We start from the raw sequence: 24569 nt of genomic DNA, 5'->3' as shown, positions 1-24569 counted from the left end.
TACATAATGCTCTTTATCGTTGACGATTTTGCTATGGTTCCAGATAAAAAAAGAAACTTCTTTAAAATATTTTTAACTTTACCTACGTATACAGATTTAATCTCTTTTAAATATGACTTGGCACACAAGCAGACTACCATAAGACAGATAATTAACTTTATTGATTTTGGATGAACGGTGTTGGTATCATCAAATTTTGTCAGTTGATGCGTCTTCGGTTCTCAGGAAGTTGCCACCAAAATGCAAGTCAATTGATATACTCAAAGAATATCAAGGCTTTATAAAAAAAGGATTGTAAGAGGCTTAAAATAGAAATGTTAAGTTGTAAAATTTATCAAAATATTCAAGGTCTCAGAATCTCATGTATACAGCCTATACTGTAGAACCCTATAAATACATCTGCTGTTGATTGAAATTCAAGACCAAGTTTGCAATGTATTTTTTTAAATTAGGAAAGTCTAAACATACTTGATTACTGTTGAATACTTACGATCTACATCGCCACGCTAGGATAATAACAACCAGAGTTCCAACAAAAACCGCAGAAACTATAGACACTGTAATAATGAAGGCTGGTGTTGATATTGGAGACTTCGTTGTTTGTGGTGGTGACGTGGTTGAAACACAGTCTTTTACAGGAAGGAAATAAAGTTCAAAAGGTAAAAAGAATAAAAATGTTCTATTGCAAAGGAGAAAATCTGGTGAAGAACGGAATGATAAAATTTACTCAGTTGAGCATTATGGCCCATGGACCTTTTTTAAGGTATATACCTTGATGCAATGACCAATCATACTTTTGACTTGACGGATTGCAAACCTCACAGCTGTGTCCCAGTTTTGAAACATCTTTTTGTACGCATTTGCTGTCTATGTAGCAGTATCCTGCCTAGTAGTGAATGAAATTTATTTTTAACAATTCATATTAAAATGAATTTAAATTGTTATATACGAAAGGAATGGCCATATTTGCGTGTATATAATTTTAGTTGACAATTTATGCTTCTGTAAATTTAAATTCAGTTAAAATATATAAGTACCTTAAGAGTGAACTGTCCAAAACCATCTACGTAAGATTTCTGCTGGCATTCCGACTTATATATGTATATTGGAAAGGCACGGCTAAATGATTTTCCATCATAAGAGATCTTAAGTGTAAATTTGGTAATCCATGTGGAGATACTGTCTTTGGGCAAAGGACACGCCCCATGAAATAAAGTTCTGTCATCCAACGGTTGCTCACTGTCCGTGATATCCACAGCATTGTTGTCATGGTTCACCTTTAACGAAAAGCAAAACGCACTTTAAAGCAATATGAACTGAATTTCTGGGAAAATATTTTTGCTGTTAAAATGTGTTATATAAATTAATTCTATGCAATTGAAACCCTCATGATTAATAAAACTAAAATAAGATTTAAATTGTTTCAGAAAAAAAACTTCTGTACAATCAAACATATAGCTTATAAATAATATACAGGACGACAATAATGTCATTTTACTTACATGTAAATTAAAGTTAAAAAAAATTCTCCATTGCAAATATGAACAACACTGAAAACTTTATTAAATTTATATTTTTCTGTCATTGAAATAATTGATTACAAATCTGCAAGAAAATTTTCCCATGTCAAACTTGCAGCTCATATTGCTTTAAATCATCCTGTAGACAAAGAAGATACTTGGAACAAACATGTAAAAAAAACATTTATTTCCCTATTTTGGCCGCCTGCGTCAAATTGTAAAGTTAACATAAAAAAAATTGAACCCATTTTAGGTCCCATGGTTTGAGATTGAAAAAAGCTTTTTCGACACCACTAGGATACCGTCTATCATGGATTAAGTCTGTTATGTTTGAAATAAAAGAATATTTTAAGGAGACACACATAGTACAGGCCAGAAAAAAATAAGATACCAAAAACTTTCTTGAATGACTTTGACATTGAATATTGAGCAGTAAAATGTGATCACACATCATTTTGAGTAAACAAGTGTCCTTCTTATTAATGTTGTTACTTATATAATGAACTTAAAAAGTAACTTTCTTGAAGCATTTCGGAGGCCACTGAGGTAGAAAAATACTTTATCTGGCGGCCGCCAAATAATTTGCCACTGAGGTAGAAAAATATTTTATATGGCGGCGGCCAAATAATTTTAACTGGCGACCGCCAAAAACAATTCTAAAAAATTTTCTTGCGGCTGCCATATAATTTTTGTCAGATATTAATGTGACGGCCGCCAGCTTACCTCCTTGCGGTTGACTGGCGGCCGCCAGGTTTTTTTTTATCTAGCGGCTACTAGAAAATTATTTGGTGGCAGCCAGAAATTAATGTGGCGGCCGCCAGATAAAATATTTTTTTCTACCTTTCACCCATTGACTTCATGCCTATACAATCTCATGGTAATTAATTTTTTTTTATTTAAATACCAATTGCCTGGTTATGAAACAAGTTATGTTTATGTTTTCCAAGAAATATCTGCCCTCTAGTAGAACTTCGGAACAGTTGCTTGAAGACATATCACAGGTTTCGTTTGGCGACGTCCTCAGGATCGTGGGTGGTGCTCGAACATCAAAAGAACAGTCACTTCCCCCGAAATCAGAATCGCACAAGCAGTGTCCTGTCGAGTAAAATTAGTATATCATGTGCTGGTTGGTCACCAGCGGTCTTTAAAAAACTAAATGGCATAACCGTTACCAAATGGCACTTGTATTATTAAGTAGTGTTTTGTTCAGTTTTAGTTTTCTTGGAGAACACGAAGACAGATTTTACTCACATGAAAGTTTGTCATTGGGGAATAATAAGTATCCTCAATTTAAATATCAGGGTATTCTAAATTTATTTAAATTCTATTCAAGTTGAATATTAGAGAAAACAATAAATAAAACTGACAGAGACAATTATTCACCAGCTTGGAATGGAAAAACAACAGACCCACGGGCCTTACACTGTACAGGTCACCTGAGTATATATCATATAACAACTTTCCAACAATTGAATTTAACTCGTGTTTTTAATCAGCTGCAGAAGCCATGAAATTCAAAATTTTAACAGAGGCATATGATCTGTCTTCGTGTTCTCCAAGTATCATAACTATACACTTAGCATTCTTACTTTGGGTACTTAATACACAGAGATAGATCAGAGTATCAAAGAGAAAAAGCATTTCTACTCTGTAACAATTTGTACATTCCAGTCCACAGGAACCACTGAAATAAACACTAATTACCAAAGTGCAGATTTCAAGGCATTAGTTTATTTTCAGACTATGTACCCCCACCCCCACCCTCTCCAAGTACCCCAGACCAAGGGGTCTGAAAATTAACCATTTAAGAGTAGGCGCTTTTTTTCATCATAAATATGAACTTAGAATATTGGCATAATACCCTGGAGCAAAGTAAAAGATTTCAAAGAATTCATCCATTTTCACTATTTAAACATTAAAGCCCCACCCTAACACAAGCAGCCATGACCCAGGGACCCTGGAATTCATAAATTTGAAAGAGGCATCCTTCCTCATCATAACCATTTACATAGTTCATTGGTTTATACCCAGGAGCAGAAGAGAAGAAGTTGATAGAATTTATGCCTCTTCACTATATAATCAAAAGAGCCCCCTAAAAGAACCCTAACACCAGAATCCCTGACCTTGAAATTCACAATTTAGGAAGAGGTACAATAACCTTATTCAATTTACCTATTTTCTTGGTTAGGTTAGTTTATTCAATACCCAGGAGCAAAGAAGAAGATTTTCCACCCCTGACCCTAAGGCTATAAAATTTCCAATTGTGGTCTCCTTCACCCATAGATGCTTAATGCCAAAATTGGTTGAAATTTGTTAAGCTGTTTCAGAGAAGAAAGCTTAAAGTGTTCAAATGTTCATGCACGAAAAACGACGACGGACGAGAAAGGATAGCAATAGGTGGCCTGAGTTTACTCAGTTTACCTAAAAAGCCATATTATTTTTTCTTCAGGAAATGTAAATAGATCTAAAAGGTAAATTTCCGAAGAAATTATAATTTTATAACTTATGTAATCTTACCCTCTTTGCAAATGCCATGACCACTACAGTTGTTCGAGCACAGGGACTGAATTTGGTTGGTGATATCCGGCTGTTGTGTTTTCAGTGTTGTATTAAAGACTATTAACCTGACACACTGCTTGAGGGCATCTTCGATATGAATAGATGGTATATTTTCATCCCCTGTCAACTACAAAATAAAATTGTCACATTCCAATTACTCTCAAGTTAGATGAGAGAAGTACAATAATTATAAACATCGCTGAGAAAAACAAACATTTAATAGTATTTACTCTGACATCCATTATACAGTTTGATAACGATACATTGGTCATATCACTGACGTATTCTTCACATTTTTCGAATGATTCTGATCTGTTGAACGCAGTTTTGCAGACATTCCCTGCTCTTGCCTCCGATGTGACGTAAATTGATTCTTGCCGCTTTTGTCGACTCTGTCAATTGAAAACACTGTGGTTATTATAAATATTTACTCCTCATTGTACAGCTCAAAATACTTTCCGTAGTCATCAAGGGCCCCGCTGAAGGGTAGAAATATAAGGATGCAGCGCACTGAATGAAAGTTTTACTTGATTTTTTTGTTTAAAAATGTATATGAAGAGAATAAGTAACAACTGTACTTTTCAATTTTCAAGATAATTCCTGAATGTCCAAAAAAACCTGTAAATAGTGTAACCTTGTATTTACATAAAACATGGAAAACCTCACGTCTTGTAAAAAAACTAAATTAAATGTGTATTTAAAAAAGATTTCAGCTGGCGTTTTATAAAATTCAAGCTTTCAGTGAATGCAAATATCACCCAGGTTTGACCTCAACTTCAAAACAAACATCAGTTGCAGACAAAGTTGTTCATTAATCTTCATGTGACAAATAAAGATAGGCCTCTAAATTTTCTGCAGTAGGCTAGAGAATTAATCCCAAGGGATTAATTATACTGCTCTCTCATCCTTTTCTTCTTAATTTACAATAAGAACTTTTTTATCACTGACAGGATGGGGTTATTATCTGATTACCTGTTAAAATTAACAGCATTAAGACAGCCCCCCCCCCAAAAAAATGAATGAATAAATAATTAAAAAAATAAAATAGTAATAATGAAAAATTATATCTTAATATATATCTTGATTTTAGAATTCAATAAAATTATCATAAATCATTGTGTACAGTATTTTACCCAAAATAAAGTATGAACATTATTTTAAGTCCATATTTCAGAGAATGTACACATCATTCAAAATTGACCTTAACTTAAAAAACGAGTTCATTTGCAGACAGAGGCGGTAGAGTTATTGATCTCAGTGTGACAGATAAAGATAATGCTTAGGATTTTCTCCATGTGGAAGGTTAATTAATCCCAAATGACAAATTGCACAGCCTTCCCAGTTTACAATGGTAACATTCTCAGCGGTTATCTCTCTTCGCCCATTCGTTCTTATATGCATAGTTAAGGAATCTACCCCACCACCCCAGCTCCAAACCAGAAGACATAGAGAACCAAACTTAGCATCAAAATATGTATTTCTGCCTACTGAAATACCATACCAAATTTTGAACTTGATTGGGCAACCATAAAAAAAAGTTATTAGAAAAAAAAAACAGAAAACTTGTGGACGGAAGACAGACGGACAAACAGAGTGATTACTATCAGACTTTCACTCACCCAAACCGAATTTTTACTCAGATGAACCCCCCTCCTTTTACGTGAAGCTTGTAGCAGGTTTGTTTGTCCACAGTAGTACTGTTTTCCGGTGGTTTTTGAACATTCCGAGAATGCATTATAGAAGCACTGATCTCCATTTGCAGAACAAGTACAAATTCTATCGAGAGAGAAGGGTACTGATGGAAGATCTGACGGAGCTCCGTTTAACAAGTTTTCATTGCTCTGTACCCTGTAATAAAATTCAGTAAGGAATAGAACCGCAGATATATTATCTATGAAATATGTTTTTTTTTCACTGAACAAAAATCATAAATTGGCATACGCTATATGGAACAGTGACTAAGTGAGCGGATTATATATGAACCCACTGTAATAAGTGATAAATCGAATATGGCCGATAATCTTTAAAGTATATGTAACTTCAGCTTAAAGGAATACTTTTAAAAAGAATGGTCCTTAAATATTAATTACGCCATTCAACATTTTGGTAACTCGCTATTTAATATATGGTTATCTTAACTAATACTGAATCCAAATTACACATATTTTTGGCTTGTTTAGGAATTACAAAATATAACAAAGAGGTTTCTAAAACGCATTACATCCAAGATCTCGAAAAATCATCAGGATATTCCAATGAGGAGCTATCTTTGTGTCCGTTCCGATGTGTAAAATCATTTCCTCCGTTTCCATCTAAGGTTCCACATAGACCAACAGTATTGTTTACGTCAGACAAAGATGGGTAGATATCGATGTCTATCTGCCAGGATCCTTCAACAGGCCATTCAACTAAGGAAGCTATAACAATTGTTCCCATTGGAAGCAATATCTGTAAATTTATGAAATCTTTGAGATATTAAAGAAACAACTGTTTTTTCATTTTAAATAAAAACGAACTCCTAATATAAGAGCCTCGGTAAAGTCCCTGTGATCTTTTTATACCTCGCATTTCTACATCCGAAGGCTATTTTCAATGAAGAACTAAGATTTATTCGGAATATTATGCGTTGAATAGGTTTTGAACAATTGATTCTGAGATACCTATATTTTTGTATGAAGTGAAACAATCGAAAAAAAATCGTAAAATCTGTAAGCATCAGTATACAGTTTCATACAATATATTATTGAAGGTGTTAGGAAGATTCCAGTGCGCCTCGGGATATAGTCCTGGACTTTGAGAACTGGAATCTTCCTAGCTTCCTTAATTATCCACTTTTTAACTGTTTTACTATACCGATATAAAAGCAAAATGAAGGATCACGAATCACGGGGAATAGCTCACTTGACTTTTGCACGGGGATTAGTTTAATAACAAATTATACCGATACAAAATTAAAATACAGATGATTACGGATAACCATATAGGAAATTGGCTTGCGAAGCAGGGATTAGCTTATTTGACTTACACACGAGGATAAGTCCATTCACAGTGATTTCTATGAAATTATTCAAATTTTATTTTGTACTTTTATAAAGAAAAAATCTGTATAGGTATTCATTAAATCAACATTGTGGTAATTTCAATTTGTAACCAGAAGATGTGGCATTGCTTCCAGATTTCTATTTTGGAAACTACACAATTGTTTTGGTTTTGAAATGAAAGATAAATTAATTGATTGTACGTTCTTTTCCGCCCCATTCGAGAATTTATCTTCCATAGAAACGTCAATTAAACCTTTAACGGGCTTCAAATTTTAACCTTTATTTGGCACTCATAGGCCACAGTGAGGTAATGTAATCGTGACCTCTCAGTGTATCGAACACGGAATCATTATCGAAAACACTTTCATGTAAGCAGGGAATATGAAATGGTTTGATATAAATATTACCAATTTCCTAATATTTTTTTTCAAAATTATTTTGAAGATGCTTTCGGACCATGACTAAATTCCGATCTTTCGGTCTGATACCAGGATTTATCTAAAATCAGCTGTGTGTTATACAATATATTTTGTAAAAAGTAGACCTTGAAAAGTTTATCTTCCTCTTTGTACACTTTAATGACATTGTCCTGACATCTCAGGAAATCCACAAAATTGTTATTTTCACAAACGTCAATCATAAAGAGGTCCCTTCCAGACTTCACGGAAACAGCACATGTGCACTGAGGGAAAGGGTAACTGTCGTGGCATTTCTCGTGTCGAGTTTGAACCTGGTAGAATGGAAAATATATTAGAACCATGAAAAGATGCTTTAATTTTGACTTAATTATGCCAACATGTGACAATTTCTGTTCCCTCGTTGATAATGTTAATCGTTTAAATAGAAAGTTTATTTTTAGGCAGAGGGTGGCATATGTAGCCTATGACACTTACTTCCTGATCGAATTTCCAATTACGATATAACACGAAATCCCCAGTAATATGGCTTTCAAATGATCTGAAACGCAAATTTAAAAAGATTGTTGAAAAAAGTCCCATAACATTAGCGGAAGTTTACATTCTTATGTATGTGAAAGTAAGCAAGTTTTAAAAATTGATAAGGAAAAAAAATCCTACACTCCATCAAATGTGTGCAAATGAGGATCGGTTTTGGACCCACAGGATTTTCCTTTCCAGGTTTCAGTTGCCTCAAATACTGTTATCTGATAAGAAACACATGACATATTTTGTTAAAGTATAAATCACACTCATTTTATTTATTTGATTTTTAACAGAAAATTGATTTAAGTTTTTACCAAAGTATTCCCAAAAGAAATGTTGTGAAAAAATCCATCTTCACTTTCACTTGTCTTTAGGAAAAGAGAAGCCTTTGTGTTGATGCTATATCCATCTGTGTCAATATGATACACTGTGATGTTATGGTCACTCTTCCATTCATCCGATTCATACTTGCTCTTTTCAGCAAAGGGGAACGCAGTGATTTCTACCTTACACTTATCTACACCTATATAGCCTTTACAAGCATTCTCTGACATAGGGAAAGTGTTAATGTAAATCTCCAGAGGACGTAGTGCTTGCACGGTTTCATTTAAAATGATTGTCGGTGTAACAAAAGGAACTGTCAAATGAATACGTATTTGACCTCTTCCTTTCCTAGGAAGGTTAAGTGTAGACTCTTTTGTCTGAAAATGTAAAATAAGTTAAGAACCAACTTCTGTACAAAATTGTTGTAGAAAATCCTTCTTTTACGGCTTCGTTACTTGCTTAAATTTTACAAATGATTTGCGATATTGGTACATTTGTCGTTTTTATCAAAACTTTAAAACTTTTTTCCAACTCAGTTAATAAAGATATCTTTATTTATCTATTATGCTCAATACATTAAATCTTTTTTTCCTAATGAGAATTAGAATAAAAATCACCCTTATTCCCGCTGAAAATGGCTCACTTTTAAACATTTTGCAGGGAGATATTAGCTGATTCTTCGTTGCGCCGACTTTACATGTTATCTAAAATGATAAAAGAGGCAGTACATTTAACTAACGCACGGGGAATTAGTCCATTCAATGAGATTTCTAGGGAATTATTCACATTTTACTGCCTTATTTTTATATAGGGAAAATCAGTAGAGGTATAATATTAAAGCCAACTTTAGAGAAATGCCCTCTCCCGATTCGGCCTCAATATTTTGAATTTGTAGGCTCATGTGTAGGTGAGATTTTTTTTATAAAGTACATCATTACTTATTGTAGGTTCAAAAGATAATGTTTTAGTCGGTATGGATAGGGCAACCAAACAATTTTAAAATAGCTTTAGTTGGATATAACAATTGACATCTTCGATATATTTAAATGTCTAATTAAATGCCACATTTTTTATGGAGTTTAGATTGTAGAATTTTAAGTTGTTAACGTTAACTAACATAAAATCAAGCAAAAATATTGTAAATAAAGACTGACAGTTTCCCATCTTTTAAATACATATATACAAATTACACTACACTTGAAAAGATAATTCTGGATCATTATTGACCCCCCCCCCCCCCCCTTTAAAAAATCAAACATTACCTGAATTCCAGATTTCAAAGCTTTTAAGGATAATAATGCATGCCTGACGGACGATCCTCCAACCAGGTCGGATTTGACAAACGTGTGGTCGTTAACATACCATTCAACTTTATAAAATAGCAAGTTGTCAGAAGATGAGGAGACAAAGCTACATTTCAGGTTCACGTAGGGGTTGTGTACTGTCCGAGTTGTGGGGCCCTCTTTTTCGATTGTGGTGTTCCAAGACACGTTATGGAAACTTATTTTAATATTGTTTATGCTCATATCAACACCTACAAATATCAAGATGCATAGTAAGTACATGTAATTGATTGCAACTGATAGGATTTAATTAATGACTTGGATGAAACATATTCATCTTACAAGAAGGTTCTGTTGTTCTCTCCTGAGAAATTGTTGATTTAATGGTAGTGTCAGATTTTTCGGCGGTGTTTATTATTTGTAACGTTGTTTTTAGGTCGGTAGAACTCTTCGTTGATTGTACAGTTTTGAATTCAGTTGTACTTGAAGATTCAGCTGTGCTTGTTGTTTGGGCTGGTGTTGTAGATTCAATTGTACTTAATTGTTCTGTTGTGGTGATTTCAAGTATACTTGTCGGTTTTGTTGTACTTGTTTGCACGGTATTTGTTGGTTCAGTTGTACTTGTTGTTTGTACAGTTGTGAATCTAATAGCTGTACTCGTGTTGTCTTCAGCTCTACTTGTTTGTAATGTTGTCTGTGTGTCAGATTTGATTGTTGCGTACGATTCGTTTGGTGTTAGTTGTCCCGTGGTACTCTGAAGGATTTCAGTGGTGGTTTTCGGTTCCATAGTAATTGTAGATGTCGTATCAGGGCTCAGGCATTCTAATATAAGGAATAAGAAATCTTAAGTATTCTAAATCACACTACACAAAGAACAAGAGGCTCATTGGCCTTAAAGGTCACCTGAGTATCATGTAACAACTTTCCAACAATTGAATTTGATTCATGTTTAATAATTCAGAGGCCATGAAATTCACAATTTTGAAAGAGGCACCATTGGTTATCATAAAAGAACACTTAGCATGCTTACTTTGATCACTAATTACCCAGCGGTAGATCACAGTAACAAAGAGAAAATGCATTTCCACTTTATCAATTGTGCACCAAATCCCACAGGAACCACTGACCCTTGGATCACATCTTTCAAAATTTTGGAAATTTTATTTCATTTTGTTGATTAATACCAAAGTGCACATTTCAAAACATTTAATAAATTTTAGAATATGTAACTCCCCGCCCGGAGCCTCTGTTCCAGGGACCTGAGAACTTACCATCTTCGGAAAACAGTTTTCTTCGTAAAAATATATGTATAAAGATCATTGGCATAATATCCAGGAGCAAAGTCAAAGATTTTCAAAGAATTTGGCGTCATGCATATTCAATATATAAACATTAGGGCCCTACCCGAACACAAGAAGCCCTGACCCTGGGGCCCTGAAATTCACAAATCTCAAAGAGGCATCCTTCCTCCTCATAACTATGTACGTAGTTCATTGGTTTAATACCCTCATGCAGAAAAGAAGATTTTTAAAGAAATTATGCATTTTCACTATGTATACTGGTGTCTCATTATATCGTGGTACTTAATTCTTTTGCATTAAAAGTGTAATTCAAAATCTTTAATTTAACTTGTATCAAATAATCTTCGTAATTCTAACTATGGCCAAACTTTTTAGTGTCAAATTACTTTCCAAGCTTGCATCGTGTAATTTGTAGTCTTTTTTTAAAAGAGGAAGTCTTATTTCCCTCCTCAATCGGAGAGTCTCATTAATTGTAACGCGGTTTGGGAAAACATGTAACCTTGTAGATGAATTGGACCTCAATTTTTATTTTTAAAATTTACGATGTAATTCTTCATGAAAAATAAACAATTGTACGAACTAAAGACTTTTTATATTCTTATAAGGTTGTAAATTTAATTGCTCTTATTATAATAAGAACGGGACTGGAAATCTTCAAAATTTCGTTTTATTTGAATTTTTTTTTCAAACGGATGTTCGATACTTCTTAATCATTAAAAAACTAAATATTCAGACAACATACAGATTGTCCATCAATAAAATGAATATAGGCTATGTACCCACATTTTGCAATATACAATGAAAACCGCAATATGATGAGAATCGAGTATAATCAATAGAGCCTCACCCAAAGACACCAGAACCCCCAACCCAAGGGCCATGAAATTCACTATTTTGAAAAAGACAGCCTTATTCAACATACATGTAACTATGTAAATATGTATTAATATATTGGGTCTATTTATTAATTTTTACTTTTTTCTTTACAGTGCCATGCCATCAAAACTGTGTATGGCTTTTTGTGCATCACACTTAATAAAATCTTTTGTGGTTTTTTTTTTTTTTTTTTTTTTTTTTTTTTTTTGCATAGATCACTACAGAATGATCCCAAAGAAATACATTTTGGCGTTTTAATATTTTTAAGAAATCTTTGTAAATGGTGAAAGACAAGGGATAAGTAAACAAAAAGAGTGCATATACACTTGATTACTTTGATACATTATTTTGTAAAATGTATTGTTCTTTGACCATATGTATATCTCTGAATTGTTAGTAACATCACATGGGTAAGGTGTGTGTAATTTGTTTTTAAGAAGAACACTAATACAGTTACTGAAGAAATATCCTGGAATTTTTAAAAAGAATTGTAAAAAATTGCTTGCCCCCCCCCCCCCCCTCCCCCTGAAAAATGGTAAGTTGGTAATTATGGAGCTTGTGAAGGAGGAACAAAGATCCCCCAACAAAATTTGAAGACATGCTTTTCACGGAGTGGATTGCCTTTCCTTAAAAGCTTGATTTGTTTTTCTCAAAGTTTTTTTTACAATTTTCAACACAATGTGCTCAATCTTAAGCGCTAGTTTGTAAACATAAAAATGAAAAAAAAAATACAGTCCGTAGAACGTTAACTTCCTCCAGGATATTTACAAATAAATGTTAGACTTTCTTGCCTATGCTTCCTGAGAAAATTTTTGAAATTGTTCAACGTATTTAAAAGTTAAAATTGGGTTCCCCATGCCGACACCCCACCCCCGATCAGCATTTAAATATGAAAAAATTAGAATCTACACTACTCTCAGAATACTCATTATAGGTAACAGTCTTTTTATGCCAAGTTTTTCTTGAGAAGACTTTTTAATGACTCAACCCTATTTTTATTTTTTCTTGATTATCTCCCCTTTAGAGAATACAATGCTCTTCTTTTTAACAATTTTTATTTCATCTAAAAAAGCCTCGTATCAATCTTGGTTAAAATCGTCCTAGTGATTCTCGAGAAGTTGAAAATGTGAGATTTTTACAGAAAGACAGACGTTAGGTGATCAGAAAAGCACACGTGAGCTTTCAGCTCAGGGGAGCCATTAACAAAAAACATGCTTCTTATTTTACCCTAGGTAAATCATACCTTCGGAAAGTGACCACATTTTGTGTTCAAGCGTTGTGTTGCAATATAAACATCCATTACTCGCATTTCTTTCTCCGTCAGCAATGCACTGTTCACCAATTTTGCAATAAGCTTGAAACAAAACAATAATGTATACTACAGATAGTAATTTGTATGTTAACCAGAAGTCTCTGTCGAGACTGAAGCTCTACTGGTTTGAACTTACAGCAAAGGAAGAGAGAGTACTGAAGCAGCTGGGATTTGAAACTTTATAAACAGCATTAAATAGAATAATGATCGTTGATAAAGTCTCTTTATGTTCTTAGTGTAGTCTACTTGTGTGCCAAGTTATACTGAAATCAGACCAAAACTGTAGGAGGAGTAGCATTTTGAAACAATTTTATAGACATTTCTATTTTTAGTAACCACGGCAACACCGTTCATCAAAATTAAAATTCGATACACAGAATTATGTATCAGTGTAGTCTACTTGTGTGCCAAGTTATATTGAAATCAGACCAAAACTGTTTGAGGAGTAGCATTTTGAAACAATTTTACAGACATTTCTATTTTTAGTAACCACGGCAACTTTTTAGAATTATGTATCTTAGTGTAGTCAAAGTTATACTGAAATCAGACTAGCATTTTGAAAGAATTTCACAGAAATTTCTATTTTTAGTAACCACGGCAACACCGATACACAGAATTATGTATCTTAGTGTATTCTACCTGTTTGCCAACTTATACTGAAATCAGATCAAAACTGTAGGAGGAGTAGCATTTTGAAACAATTTCACAGAAATTTCTATTTTTAGTAACCACGGCAACACCGTTCATCGAAATCAAAAACCGATACACAGAATTATGTATCTTAGTGTAGTCTACTTGTGTGCCAAGTTATACTGAAATCAAACCAAAATTGTAGGAGGAGTAGCATTTTGAAAGAATTTCACAGAAATTTCTATTTTTAGTAACCACGGCAACACCATTCTCGAAATCAAAAACCGATATACAGAATTATGTATCTTAGTGTAGTCTTGTGCTAAGTTATACTGAAATCAGAAAAACTGTAGGAGGAGTAGCATTTTGAAAGAATTTCACAGAAATTTCTATTTTTATTCAAAATCATACACAGAATTATGTATCTTAGTGTAAAAGTTATATTGAAATTACCAAAACTGTAGGAGGAGTAGCATTTTGAAAAATTGTTTACAGACAGACGGACAGACAGACAGACAGACAGACGGACGGACGCCGGACGCATTACTATCGCATAAGCTCTTCTGGTCTCTGACCAGTAGAGCTAAAAACTACTGTGACAGATGATCAAATAAGGGTTTACATGTAATACAGGGCCATTTTTAGCTCTACTGGTCAGAGACCAGAAGAGCTTATGTGATAGTAATGCGTCCGGCGTCCGTCCGTCTGTCTGTCTGTCTGTCTGTCTGTCCGTCTGTCTGTCCGTCTGTCTGTAAACAATTTTTCAAAACGCTACTCCTCCTACATTTTTAGTCTGATTTCAATATTACTTGGCACACAAGTAGACTACATTAAGATTAGAATAGTGCATCGGTTTTTGATTTCGATATGAAATTCCTTAAAAACACTACTCCTTCTACAGTTTTGGTCTGTTTTCAATATAACTTGGCACACAAGTAGAAACTAATAGAATAGTGCATCAGTTTTTGATTTCGATGAACGGTGTTGCCATGGTTACTAAAAATAGAATTTTCTGTGAAATTCCTTAAAAACGCTACTCCTTCTACAGTTTTGGTCTGATTTCAATATAACTTGGCACACAAGTAGACTACACTAAGATTAGAATAGTGCATCAGTTTTTGATTTCGATGAATGGTGTTGCCATGGTTACTAAAAATAGAATTTTCTGTGAAATTCCTTAAAAACGCTACTTCTACAGTTTTGGTCTGATTTCAATATAACTTGGCACACAAGTAGACTACACAAAGAAACATAGAATAGTGCATCGGTTTCTAATTTTGATGAACGGTGTTGGCATGGTTACTAAAAATAGAATTTTCTGTGAAATTCTTTAAAAACACTACTCCTTCTACAGTTTTGGTCTGATTTCAATATAACTTGGCACACAAGTTACACTTACATAGAATAGTGCATCGGTTTTTGATTTCGATGAACTTTGTTGCCATGGTTACTAAAAATAGAATTTTCTGTGAAATTCCTTTAAAACGCTACTCCTTCTACAGTTTTGGTCTGATTTCAATATAACTTGGCACACAAGTAGACTACACTAAGATACATAGAATAGTGCATCGGTATTTGATTTTGTTGAACGGTGTTGCCATGGTTACTAAAAATAGAATTTTCTGTGAAATTCCTTAAAAACACTACTCCTTCTACAGTTTTGGTCTGAATTCAATATAACTTGGCACACAAGTAGACTACACAAAGATACATAGAATAGTGCATCAGTTTTTAATTTTGATGAACGGTTTTGCCATGGTTACTAAAAATAGAATTTTCTGTGAAATTCTTTAAAAACGCTACTCCTTCTACAGTTCTGGTCTGATTTCAATATAACTTGGCACACAAGTAGACTACACTAAGATACATAGAATAGTGCATCTGTTTCTGATTTCGATTAACGGTATTACACTAAAAATAGAATTTTCTGTGAAATTCCTTAAAAACGCTACTCCTTCTACAGTTCTAGTTTGATTTCAAAATAGGTTGGCACACAAGTAGACTACACAAAGATACATAAAATAGTGCAATGGTTTTTGATAAGTACAAACCAGTAGAGCTACAGTCTCGACAGAGACTTCTGGTTACTTTCATATTGATATTGGTTATTACAAAACTTTTTGAGACAAATTTATACACAACTAAATGAGAAATACTTTTATTTTATATTATTCTCTCAAAATATCTTCTTCTTTTTAAAAAAAAAAAAATCAGGCACTGATATTAAAATATATAACAAAAAGATGTGTTTGTTACCTGGATTCTGCGACCATGAATCTCCGCTCATAGAAAGATTACAGACATCGCAGAAGTTTGAGATGTTTGTCTCTCCATTTGAAAAACATTTATCAGCAATAAGGCAGTATTCTGCATGAAATTCAACGTTTAAATAAGAATACCAGAAAGCAAACAAAACCCCATAAAATTACTCTTTTACAAAAAGGAGAGTAAATACAATCTTTTGTACATTTCTTTTGAAAATTACAGTCACCTGTGTTGTAGTGCCAATGAGTATTGTTAAAAGTAGAATTACACGTTCTGCAAGGATTATCTCTTTCTGTCTCTCCGTTCCGAATACACATGCCATCAATAAAACAATTATCTAAAATTTAAATATTAAAAATTAAATATTGCTCACATAGTATTTTTCTTTCTTGTATGGAAGATTTTAAACATTCCCAATTTAGACATTAAAATAAACGATCTTTTTTTGTATTTACATAAATAAATTCTGTTTCGATTGTAGATTAAAAAAATCTTTTAAAAAACATTGGTCAGCATTAACTTGATTTCAATCCATTGACATCGCTCATAAATAATTTTAATTGAATTGTGCACGTTTTTTTAAACACTGCATTAAGATTTTTTTTTTGTTTGCAAAGAGTTTTCTCAAAACCTTACATTTATCAATTGGGTTAATCAAAATACATGTAGATGATCTCAAATAAAATATGAAATAAGGATACTTTATCTCTGAATCAATTTCCAGTTGATCAGCTTAAAGGGGCATGCTCTCGACTACATTTTTAGCCGGGCTTGCATGGACCCCTTTTCTTATATAAACAGCTCCACAGGAAAAAGTAAACAAAAAGTCAAACAACATCAAAGGTGTTTCCTATAAACAATATAGTCACAGCGAGAAACGATACATAAACACATATTTCTAAGCATCTCAGTCTTTGGATATATTAATCAATATTTTTGTTTGAGAATTAAATTGAAAAACGAATAAGATATTCATTTTATCAGGGTAAATGCGATATAGGAATGTGTGCACATGAGCTACTGAATGCATATGTACGCGAACTATTTTTAAAGCGCGGACTTTTCGAAAGGATACCATGGACCTATTGATTTGTTGAAGAATGTAATTATTTTTACCTTCGATGCCAACTGAGTGGTTATTAGTTCCCTATCGTTGAAACCAGAGGGGTCTATCGGAAATTTCCCGGTAATATGCACATCTACACGTTGTGTCAAAAATAAAGTTTGACGAAATGAAATTCCGTACAGCGATTTACGAGGAGTCGTGCTCAGTTTATACCTACTGGCGAATCAATTCATCATTGAAAATATTTTCAATGGTCTGTTTTGTGACAATATCTCATATGTGCTCCCAAACCGCTCTTTAGTATGTTGAGTCTGTGCACATATTCCAATAAGAGCGTCTAAAAAAAACACGCAATCTCTCAAGCGTGCTGCAAAAAAGTCTTTTTTGTATTATATATATTTTATAAAGCTATCAGGATGTCCATTTATCTCTATCTAAGTACAACAGATTTTAGTTTTTCAGAAATATTTGTTGATGTTTTAGCTACAAAACTGAATCATTTTTCCCATAAAATTTTTAATATGGCCTATTTCCCATAGATTTTGAGGGGTGATATATCATTATCACACTGAACAGTAATAATGAAACCTAAAAAAAACATTGAATTGAACTTTATTTAGACACTGGAGGATAAGATGATTTGATTCGATTATTGATATGAAACAAATGGGTAAAATTATCATGTTGGCTTGTTGATAAAGTGCAGAGTGCGCCAGTGTGGTATGACCTTGAGGCAAGTCTCATGCTCACTGATAAAGAAATTAATTCTTTAAATGTCTTTTAAAGGTCAAACATTGAAAATTGTTTCCTGATACACGATTGTTATTGCGCTGAGTAGGTGTTTTGGCCTCGACTTAAGGTTAACACTCTACAGCTCGAATGAGATCTACTCGTTGCTCTCCTGTCCGCTTTGCTCTATTTTTTCTTTCACTTTCTTTTCGTAACTGAAAGTTCTTAACATAACAACTTTTCTTTTGAACTTGTTTGAACCTTCAATAATGAAATCTAATGTTTGAAAAAGATGTGCTTGGGAGGGGGGATAGAACCCCCTGCATATGGATATTAACGAGGCCCGATCTAGTTGAAAATTACGAAAACGGAATGATAAAAAATTTTAATTCTTGGAAATATTGCTGTACGTTTTATGCTTAGAAAAATTAGAATGAAAGGACAAGATAGGGTAAGAGCCGAATCTCGCCCCTTATTTAATGTAAAAATCAGAGCACTGGTAAAATTGTGATAGTTTGTAGCTAAGAAGTTAAAATGATGCTACCTTCAAGACAAGCACTTATTTTAATTCAAAGCTTACATGGAGGCCACTAGTTCTCGAATTTCCTCCATTCTGGTGGAATTTCATCATATTTGGGATACATTTCTCTTCGGAAAACATAGAGCAAAAGCTTGCCTATCTGAGATTTTTACATGTATAGTGCATCTGATATCAGTGTATAATATATAAATTTCGTAGATAGGCAAGCGTGTGCTCTATCTTTTCCGAAAGAAAATGTGTTGTAAAATTGATGAAAATTTGCATAAAAATGAGAAATTTCGAAAATTGACATTTTTCCTGACCTCACTGTGACCCCTGTAAATTCTAAATCTTAAAACCAACACTCATTTTATGGCAGGGATGAAAACAGGTTTTCATGGATAAACTGTTGGATCATTCTGAAAGACGCCCAAAATCGGGGGCCAAATACTGGTCTTACCCTATCTTGTCCTTTGTTACCTTGCCTTTATTGTAGTGAAATGGGGACACTGTCAAGATATGGACCATTTTTTTGTGTTTTTATACACAATTACATACTACAACTCTTCTATAAACGAAGATATTTTCAAATTAAAAAAATAAACATGATGAAATTCTTTGTTTTTTTTACATTATATCATGCAATTTTCATTCTTATAAAAAATGAAAAGAAAATTGGTGGTAGCCTTTATTGCAGTGAAAGGGGGCATGTCAAAACACAAAAAATAGGATTTATTCTATCCAACTACGTATTTTATAGATCGCAATGGGTTTACATAACGTCAACAAACGACTGTATTAGTTTCTAAAAAAATAAATAATTCTTAGATTTATCATTATGAAATAATTTTCTCGTAATTCTTTATTTTTCTCTTAACACGCAACGTTGTTTTAGGTGGAAAAAAGGGGTGGGGGTGGCGGGTGGGTGGGGGTAAAGGCGACAAAATTGCGATTTTTACTAATATCATGTAATATACAGAAAAATAAATTATTTCAAGGGTTCAATATAAATGACATATAGACTTATTTTATTTTTTAAAACTGAAGATAATCCACGCATATTTAAGTCCGCAATAAAAAGAGTGTGTATAAACACTTCAACATGTTCAAAGAGAAAGACTAAAATCGTTTACTTTTAGTTGCAGTGTTTGCTTTTTTAAACTCACAAATTGAAACAAAACAGGATAAAATTAGTGAATATGTACCAAACAATTAATCCCTCAAAATTGATTAGGTTCCAAAGTTGTTTATTAATTTAAATATTTAAAAAAAAATAATAGAAATGCCAGCTTTCAATGCATAGTCTATAGAACTAACAGGTAAGCAAGATCAGCGAAACATCTTAGCGCAATTTGACGTCATTTTAACTGTGACGTAATTGTGTTCAATTGTGACGGAAGTCAAGGGTATTGTGACGTGCCTGAGTCGACGCTGCGTTAAAAAGTATGCGCAGATCAAGTAGATCGGGCCTCGTTAAAATTAATTGAATCTGAAGAAGTGTCTTCTTATGGATTGTTTACGAATTATTGCATTTAGACGAGACATATCGGAAGCCCTTTCAACTGGCGCTAGGGTTCGCTGTTATGAACGATAACTCGTTGCTGAATCTTATTTTGAGCAGGTCTGAGGGTATCGAAATGTTTATACATAAGTCACTTTTTTAGTATTTCACAAGTGTTTCTTTGCTGTCAATAGAATCATGTGGTTTCAAAATTTAGCGCTAATGTTAAACTTATTTACTATATACGAGGGTTGATCAAAAAGTTCGCAAACTAATTGAATAACTTCCATACAGGAAACAATATTTGGTTTTAATGTTGATTATTTTAAAATGAATCCTCCCCGATTTTAATGCACATCAGCCACCGTTCTGCGCATGCGCGAATCACGTGATATTGGCGGTCACGTGACCCCCTCCGAAGCGTTCTGTCACAAAAGTTGAAAGATTTTTCTTGAGTTTTATATTTCTTTCCATGTGATTTAATTTTTATGACAAGAAAAGTTCATTTGTCAGAAATGGTCATATCTCGGCAACAGAATGGGGATAATAATATCCTTTCCAAAAATAAGCATGGCGACCATTAAAACACAAATCTTCTGTCTCAGGAGAGACCTTTATTCAAGGTTAATAGAGAATGGGTGCATCCTTTTTATCATATCTAATATGTTTAAAATCTAAAGTAAACGATATCTTAGGTATTCAATACTTATATCTTTGTTCAAATATTCAACTATTTTTCAAAGTGCTAATTGGAGATCTTTGATTGCAAATTGCTTAATTAAAAATACATATATTTTCAAAGTTGCTTTCACTGGGCAAGATGACAAGTGTCATTTTTAAAACAATTAATCAAATCATTAATTGAATTTATAGGAACTAATTAATCTCAATAAACTGTCTACAAATTATTATATGATACTGTAGAGGGATTTCTAAGATATACAGTAAATTGTACAGTCGTTTGTTGAACGAGTTCGACTGAGACAACCATTTTTCGTCACAAGTGACCTACATAGTGACGTCACTTTCACATTGTGACGTCACAAACAAGGAGCGAAACTTTATTTAGCATATGCTATATATAGAACTTGTAAATGGCTATGTGTGTACTGAATTTCATTCTAATCTGAATTGTGGTTTTCTAGATATAGAGATAGTTTGCGAACTTTTTAATCACCCCTCGTAGTTGTGCACACCGTTTAATTAGATATGAGTAAAATTTTTAATTAAAATAAAAAGTGAAATCTACCCTCCTTTTTAGTTTTAACCCTATTAAATGGTTTTACTCGGTCGTTCTTCTTCGTGTTAGGTTACACAAATAAGATAATTGTTCCAATTACTTGTAAAAATAAATATATTTATATAGGAAGCGTAAAAGTGCGCACGAAAACACCTCATTATATTTCCTTCCTCATAACAATCGTCAAAGAGAGTTAAACATATTGAATATAGTCTGCTTCCCATTCATTTGTACCTGTTATTTCAGGTAGAGTGAAGACATCAATTTCTATCAGTTGTATTGTTTGAAATATTTCGGCATGCGCAAGTATAATGAAAAGTATTTGTTAGGTCACGATATACAAGGTGCTGGTCAGGCGTGAAGTGGTCATCGACGAGCAATCAACCAGTTTCGAACACGCTTTTTTGATTTATTCAAGGAATCACTGTCTTGTTTATTGGGTATTGCCAGGGCTTTTGCATGCATATAAAGCCATATGGTTCCTGATCTTTGGCTTGGTGAAATTTACATTCCAGTAGAGTTATCATGAAATCGATTAATTTCAAAGAGTTAGGGAAATTAAAAGTATTTTATAAGTAGCAAGTATTGAGAATTTTTAGCGTTACAATTATGCATTTTACATAATAATCAATTTTATTCATGATGCTGTTTACAAAATATGTACCATTTTTTTAATGTTGACATATGCTTCTGTCTATTTATGTCTCCCATCTTAAATAATATGGCGGACTAAACAATTTTGGAAATGATTAATTAATAAACTGAATTAAATGAAAATAAATTAAATTTTTGTACTTTGACCATTAAAATTGTATGTGCAGACAGACCTTAACAACAACAAAAAAAAAGAAATGGAAATATTATTAGAAAATATGCATAATTTTGATATGTATATTTAATATTTACATTGTATTTTGTAGATTGTAACGTTGAAATTACTTCTTGGGGTCTGCTTCCAGTGCATCTCTGATAATTTCGGATGTTTATTGTACATATCACAAATAAACTGGTCGATAGGCGCTCATCACATTCTATATCTATGTTCTGTTGTTTATTCACTAAAATACTTAGAATAGAAATATTTTATGTTCGGATGAGTGAAACGAAGGAGAACGTAAATTTTCCTTCTTTTGGTCAACACTGTTGTGTACAAAACAATGGAAGGAACCCTTCTGTGTACATAACAATACCAATGCTGAAGAAGCCTTTATGTCAATCCTTTAGACGACAACTCATAAATCGGCACTAAGTTGGTCATTTTTCACACCTGAGGTACCTGTCCTTAAAACACATCATCGTAAAATTCAATTACAAATAATTCATTTTTTAATGATTTAATTAAATGTATGCATAAGTAATTTCTTTTTGATAATTTCATGTACATGTACCTATAAATCTATCAATTAAATGTTTTTTACTATATGTGCAAATTAAAAAATTAGATGAAAGGTCTATTGTCGGTTCTACCGAAATAAAGTTTACATGAAATGAGCTTTTTATCATTTGTCACATCAGGTTTACATACCCGTAACCGAACAGACAAAGATTGTCTTTTCTACTGTAAATTCGACAATGCTCTTTCAAAGCAGATTGAAAATTTTTACAAGCATTAATTTCTGCGCATTTGTGAGAAAAATTGGAATTTAGTCTTTCTTGAATACTGCCACAATCGCTGGTCGCTATGTTAAAAATGTAATTTTCGTTTTACAAAGAGTGTTCGCATTATCAAACGCATCGGCAGAAAATTAAATAAAATTCATAATATGTAAGGATACCAATTAGTCTCCATTTTAATACCCATAAAACCATTGAATTGCGCTTAAAAAAGCAAGCATGTTATTTGATGATATCAAGGGAAAAAATTACTGAATATATAGCGGAATTTCACTCTAATAGTTATATACCACTATTATAGCAGAATTTACCCTACCCCCCCCCCCCACCACCAAATTGTACAGTAACAAGTACAATTTCAAATTCAACTTCAAACTTATGTTACTTGGTCATGGCTCCAGATACTTTGATTTATCGAGACATTACAATAATGACAGGGATATGTTGAGTTTTCGCCTCCATCAACAACACAGGTATCGTCAATTAAACAAAAATCTGTAAAAACTGTTTCTTTGCGTTCAAATCAATATCTCATTTAAAAAATTCTTTATATCAATTCTGAGTGTTTCTGGAGATGTTCATTGACAAAAGAATTTATCTTATTACATGTTCGTTCTATTACATGTATTCAAATTTGAAACTGTAAGGCCATAATAAAAATATTCCTAGATTCTCATCCCCGCCCGCCCCGATTTTATACCCCCGCCTCGATTTCTTCGTCTTAATTCTGATCGGGATCGATATTCATCTACCATTCTACTTTCGTTTTAAATCCCGCGAAAGTCGACATGATTTTGACAGCTGAAAAGATAGTAATTGCTGTAATACATGCGTATATATTTTAAACAAGGGTCTTGGGTTGAAATAGATTGGTGATGATGTGAAGTAAGAGATAATTGAACCTTTACTATGACTTTTATTCGGGTATTGTAGATGAAATTACACCGACTGACCAGGTCAATAAGAAATCTGCAAAATTGAAAAAATAAAAAATATATAATAAAAGCCGCCCGCCCGCTTCGATTTTTAAAAAAAATTCGGATGAGAATCTAGCAATTTATTTATTATGGCCTAAAGGAATAAATGAAAGAAAAAGTGAGCAGGTTCACATATTTCACGCCCCCCCCCCCGCCAAACTCTTAAGTGCTGAAATTCATGGAAAAAATAAAGGAATCGGCATTTCCCAATTATATGCACATCTACACTCTGTGTCCTAAATATCTGCAAAGTTCGAGGAAATTCTGTGCAGCGGTTTAAGAGGAGTTCCGCTGATAAACTGTTCATCTCTATATTCAAAATATCCCGAAATTCTAATTAAAAAGTGCGGATATATCCGGAAAAAATACAAGAATAGAAATTTGCACATCTACATGTACACATTGTGTCCAAAATATCTGCAAAGTTTTACGCAATTCTGTGCAACAGTGTATAAGGAGTTGCGCTTACTAGTTGTTAATCTCTATATTGCAGATATCCCTAAACATCTAAGTTAAAAAGTGCATAAATTCCGGGAACAAATAAAAGGAATCGGAATTTCCTGGTAATATGCACATCTACACATTGTGTCCAAAATACCTGCAAAGTTTGATGAAATTCTGTGCAGTAGTTTATGAAGAGTTGCGCTGACAAAAAATAGGACTGACTGACACTCTGATTGACTGACGGGTAAAAAACATTATTTCTCACGCAACTTGTTGCGTAGGGTATAATAATATGTCCTTACCATTCTTCACTTGCCAGCTTGTTTTATTTACACTTGAGTTGCATACTTGACAGTCCATAATGGTATTTGTGTCTCCATTTCTTACACATAGTCCATCGATAAGACAATATTCTAGGGTAAAAAT

At 33.2% G+C, this 24569-nt stretch overlaps 1 protein-coding gene across 1 annotated transcript in view; it reads right to left on the bottom strand.

Annotated features, from left to right (window-relative positions):
* The window catches only part of LOC134271468 (uncharacterized), a 77843-nt gene that overhangs the window by 2308 nt on the left and 50966 nt on the right, over window positions 1-24569 (bottom strand). The window contains exons 11-20 of the mRNA XM_062753660.1: window positions 9648-9919; window positions 7665-7850; window positions 6301-6527; window positions 5699-5927; window positions 4310-4471; window positions 4038-4206; window positions 2425-2615; window positions 1038-1277; window positions 772-886; window positions 491-629 (exon numbers count right to left, since the gene is read on the bottom strand). Of these exons, the coding sequence (XP_062609644.1) occupies window positions 491-629; window positions 772-886; window positions 1038-1277; window positions 2425-2615; window positions 4038-4206; window positions 4310-4471; window positions 5699-5927; window positions 6301-6527; window positions 7665-7850; window positions 9648-9919 (1930 nt within the window). The remainder of the gene's footprint in view (window positions 1-490; window positions 630-771; window positions 887-1037; window positions 1278-2424; window positions 2616-4037; window positions 4207-4309; window positions 4472-5698; window positions 5928-6300; window positions 6528-7664; window positions 7851-9647; window positions 9920-24569) is intronic.

The sequence above is a fragment of the Saccostrea cucullata genome, unplaced genomic scaffold, assembly GCF_032062105.1.
Source record: "Saccostrea cucullata isolate Sc308-1 unplaced genomic scaffold, CSIRO_AGI_Scuc_v1 ctg2395, whole genome shotgun sequence".
Lineage (NCBI taxonomy): Eukaryota > Metazoa > Mollusca > Bivalvia > Ostreida > Ostreidae > Saccostrea > Saccostrea cuccullata.
This window is presented reverse-complemented; position numbering and strand designations above follow the sequence as displayed.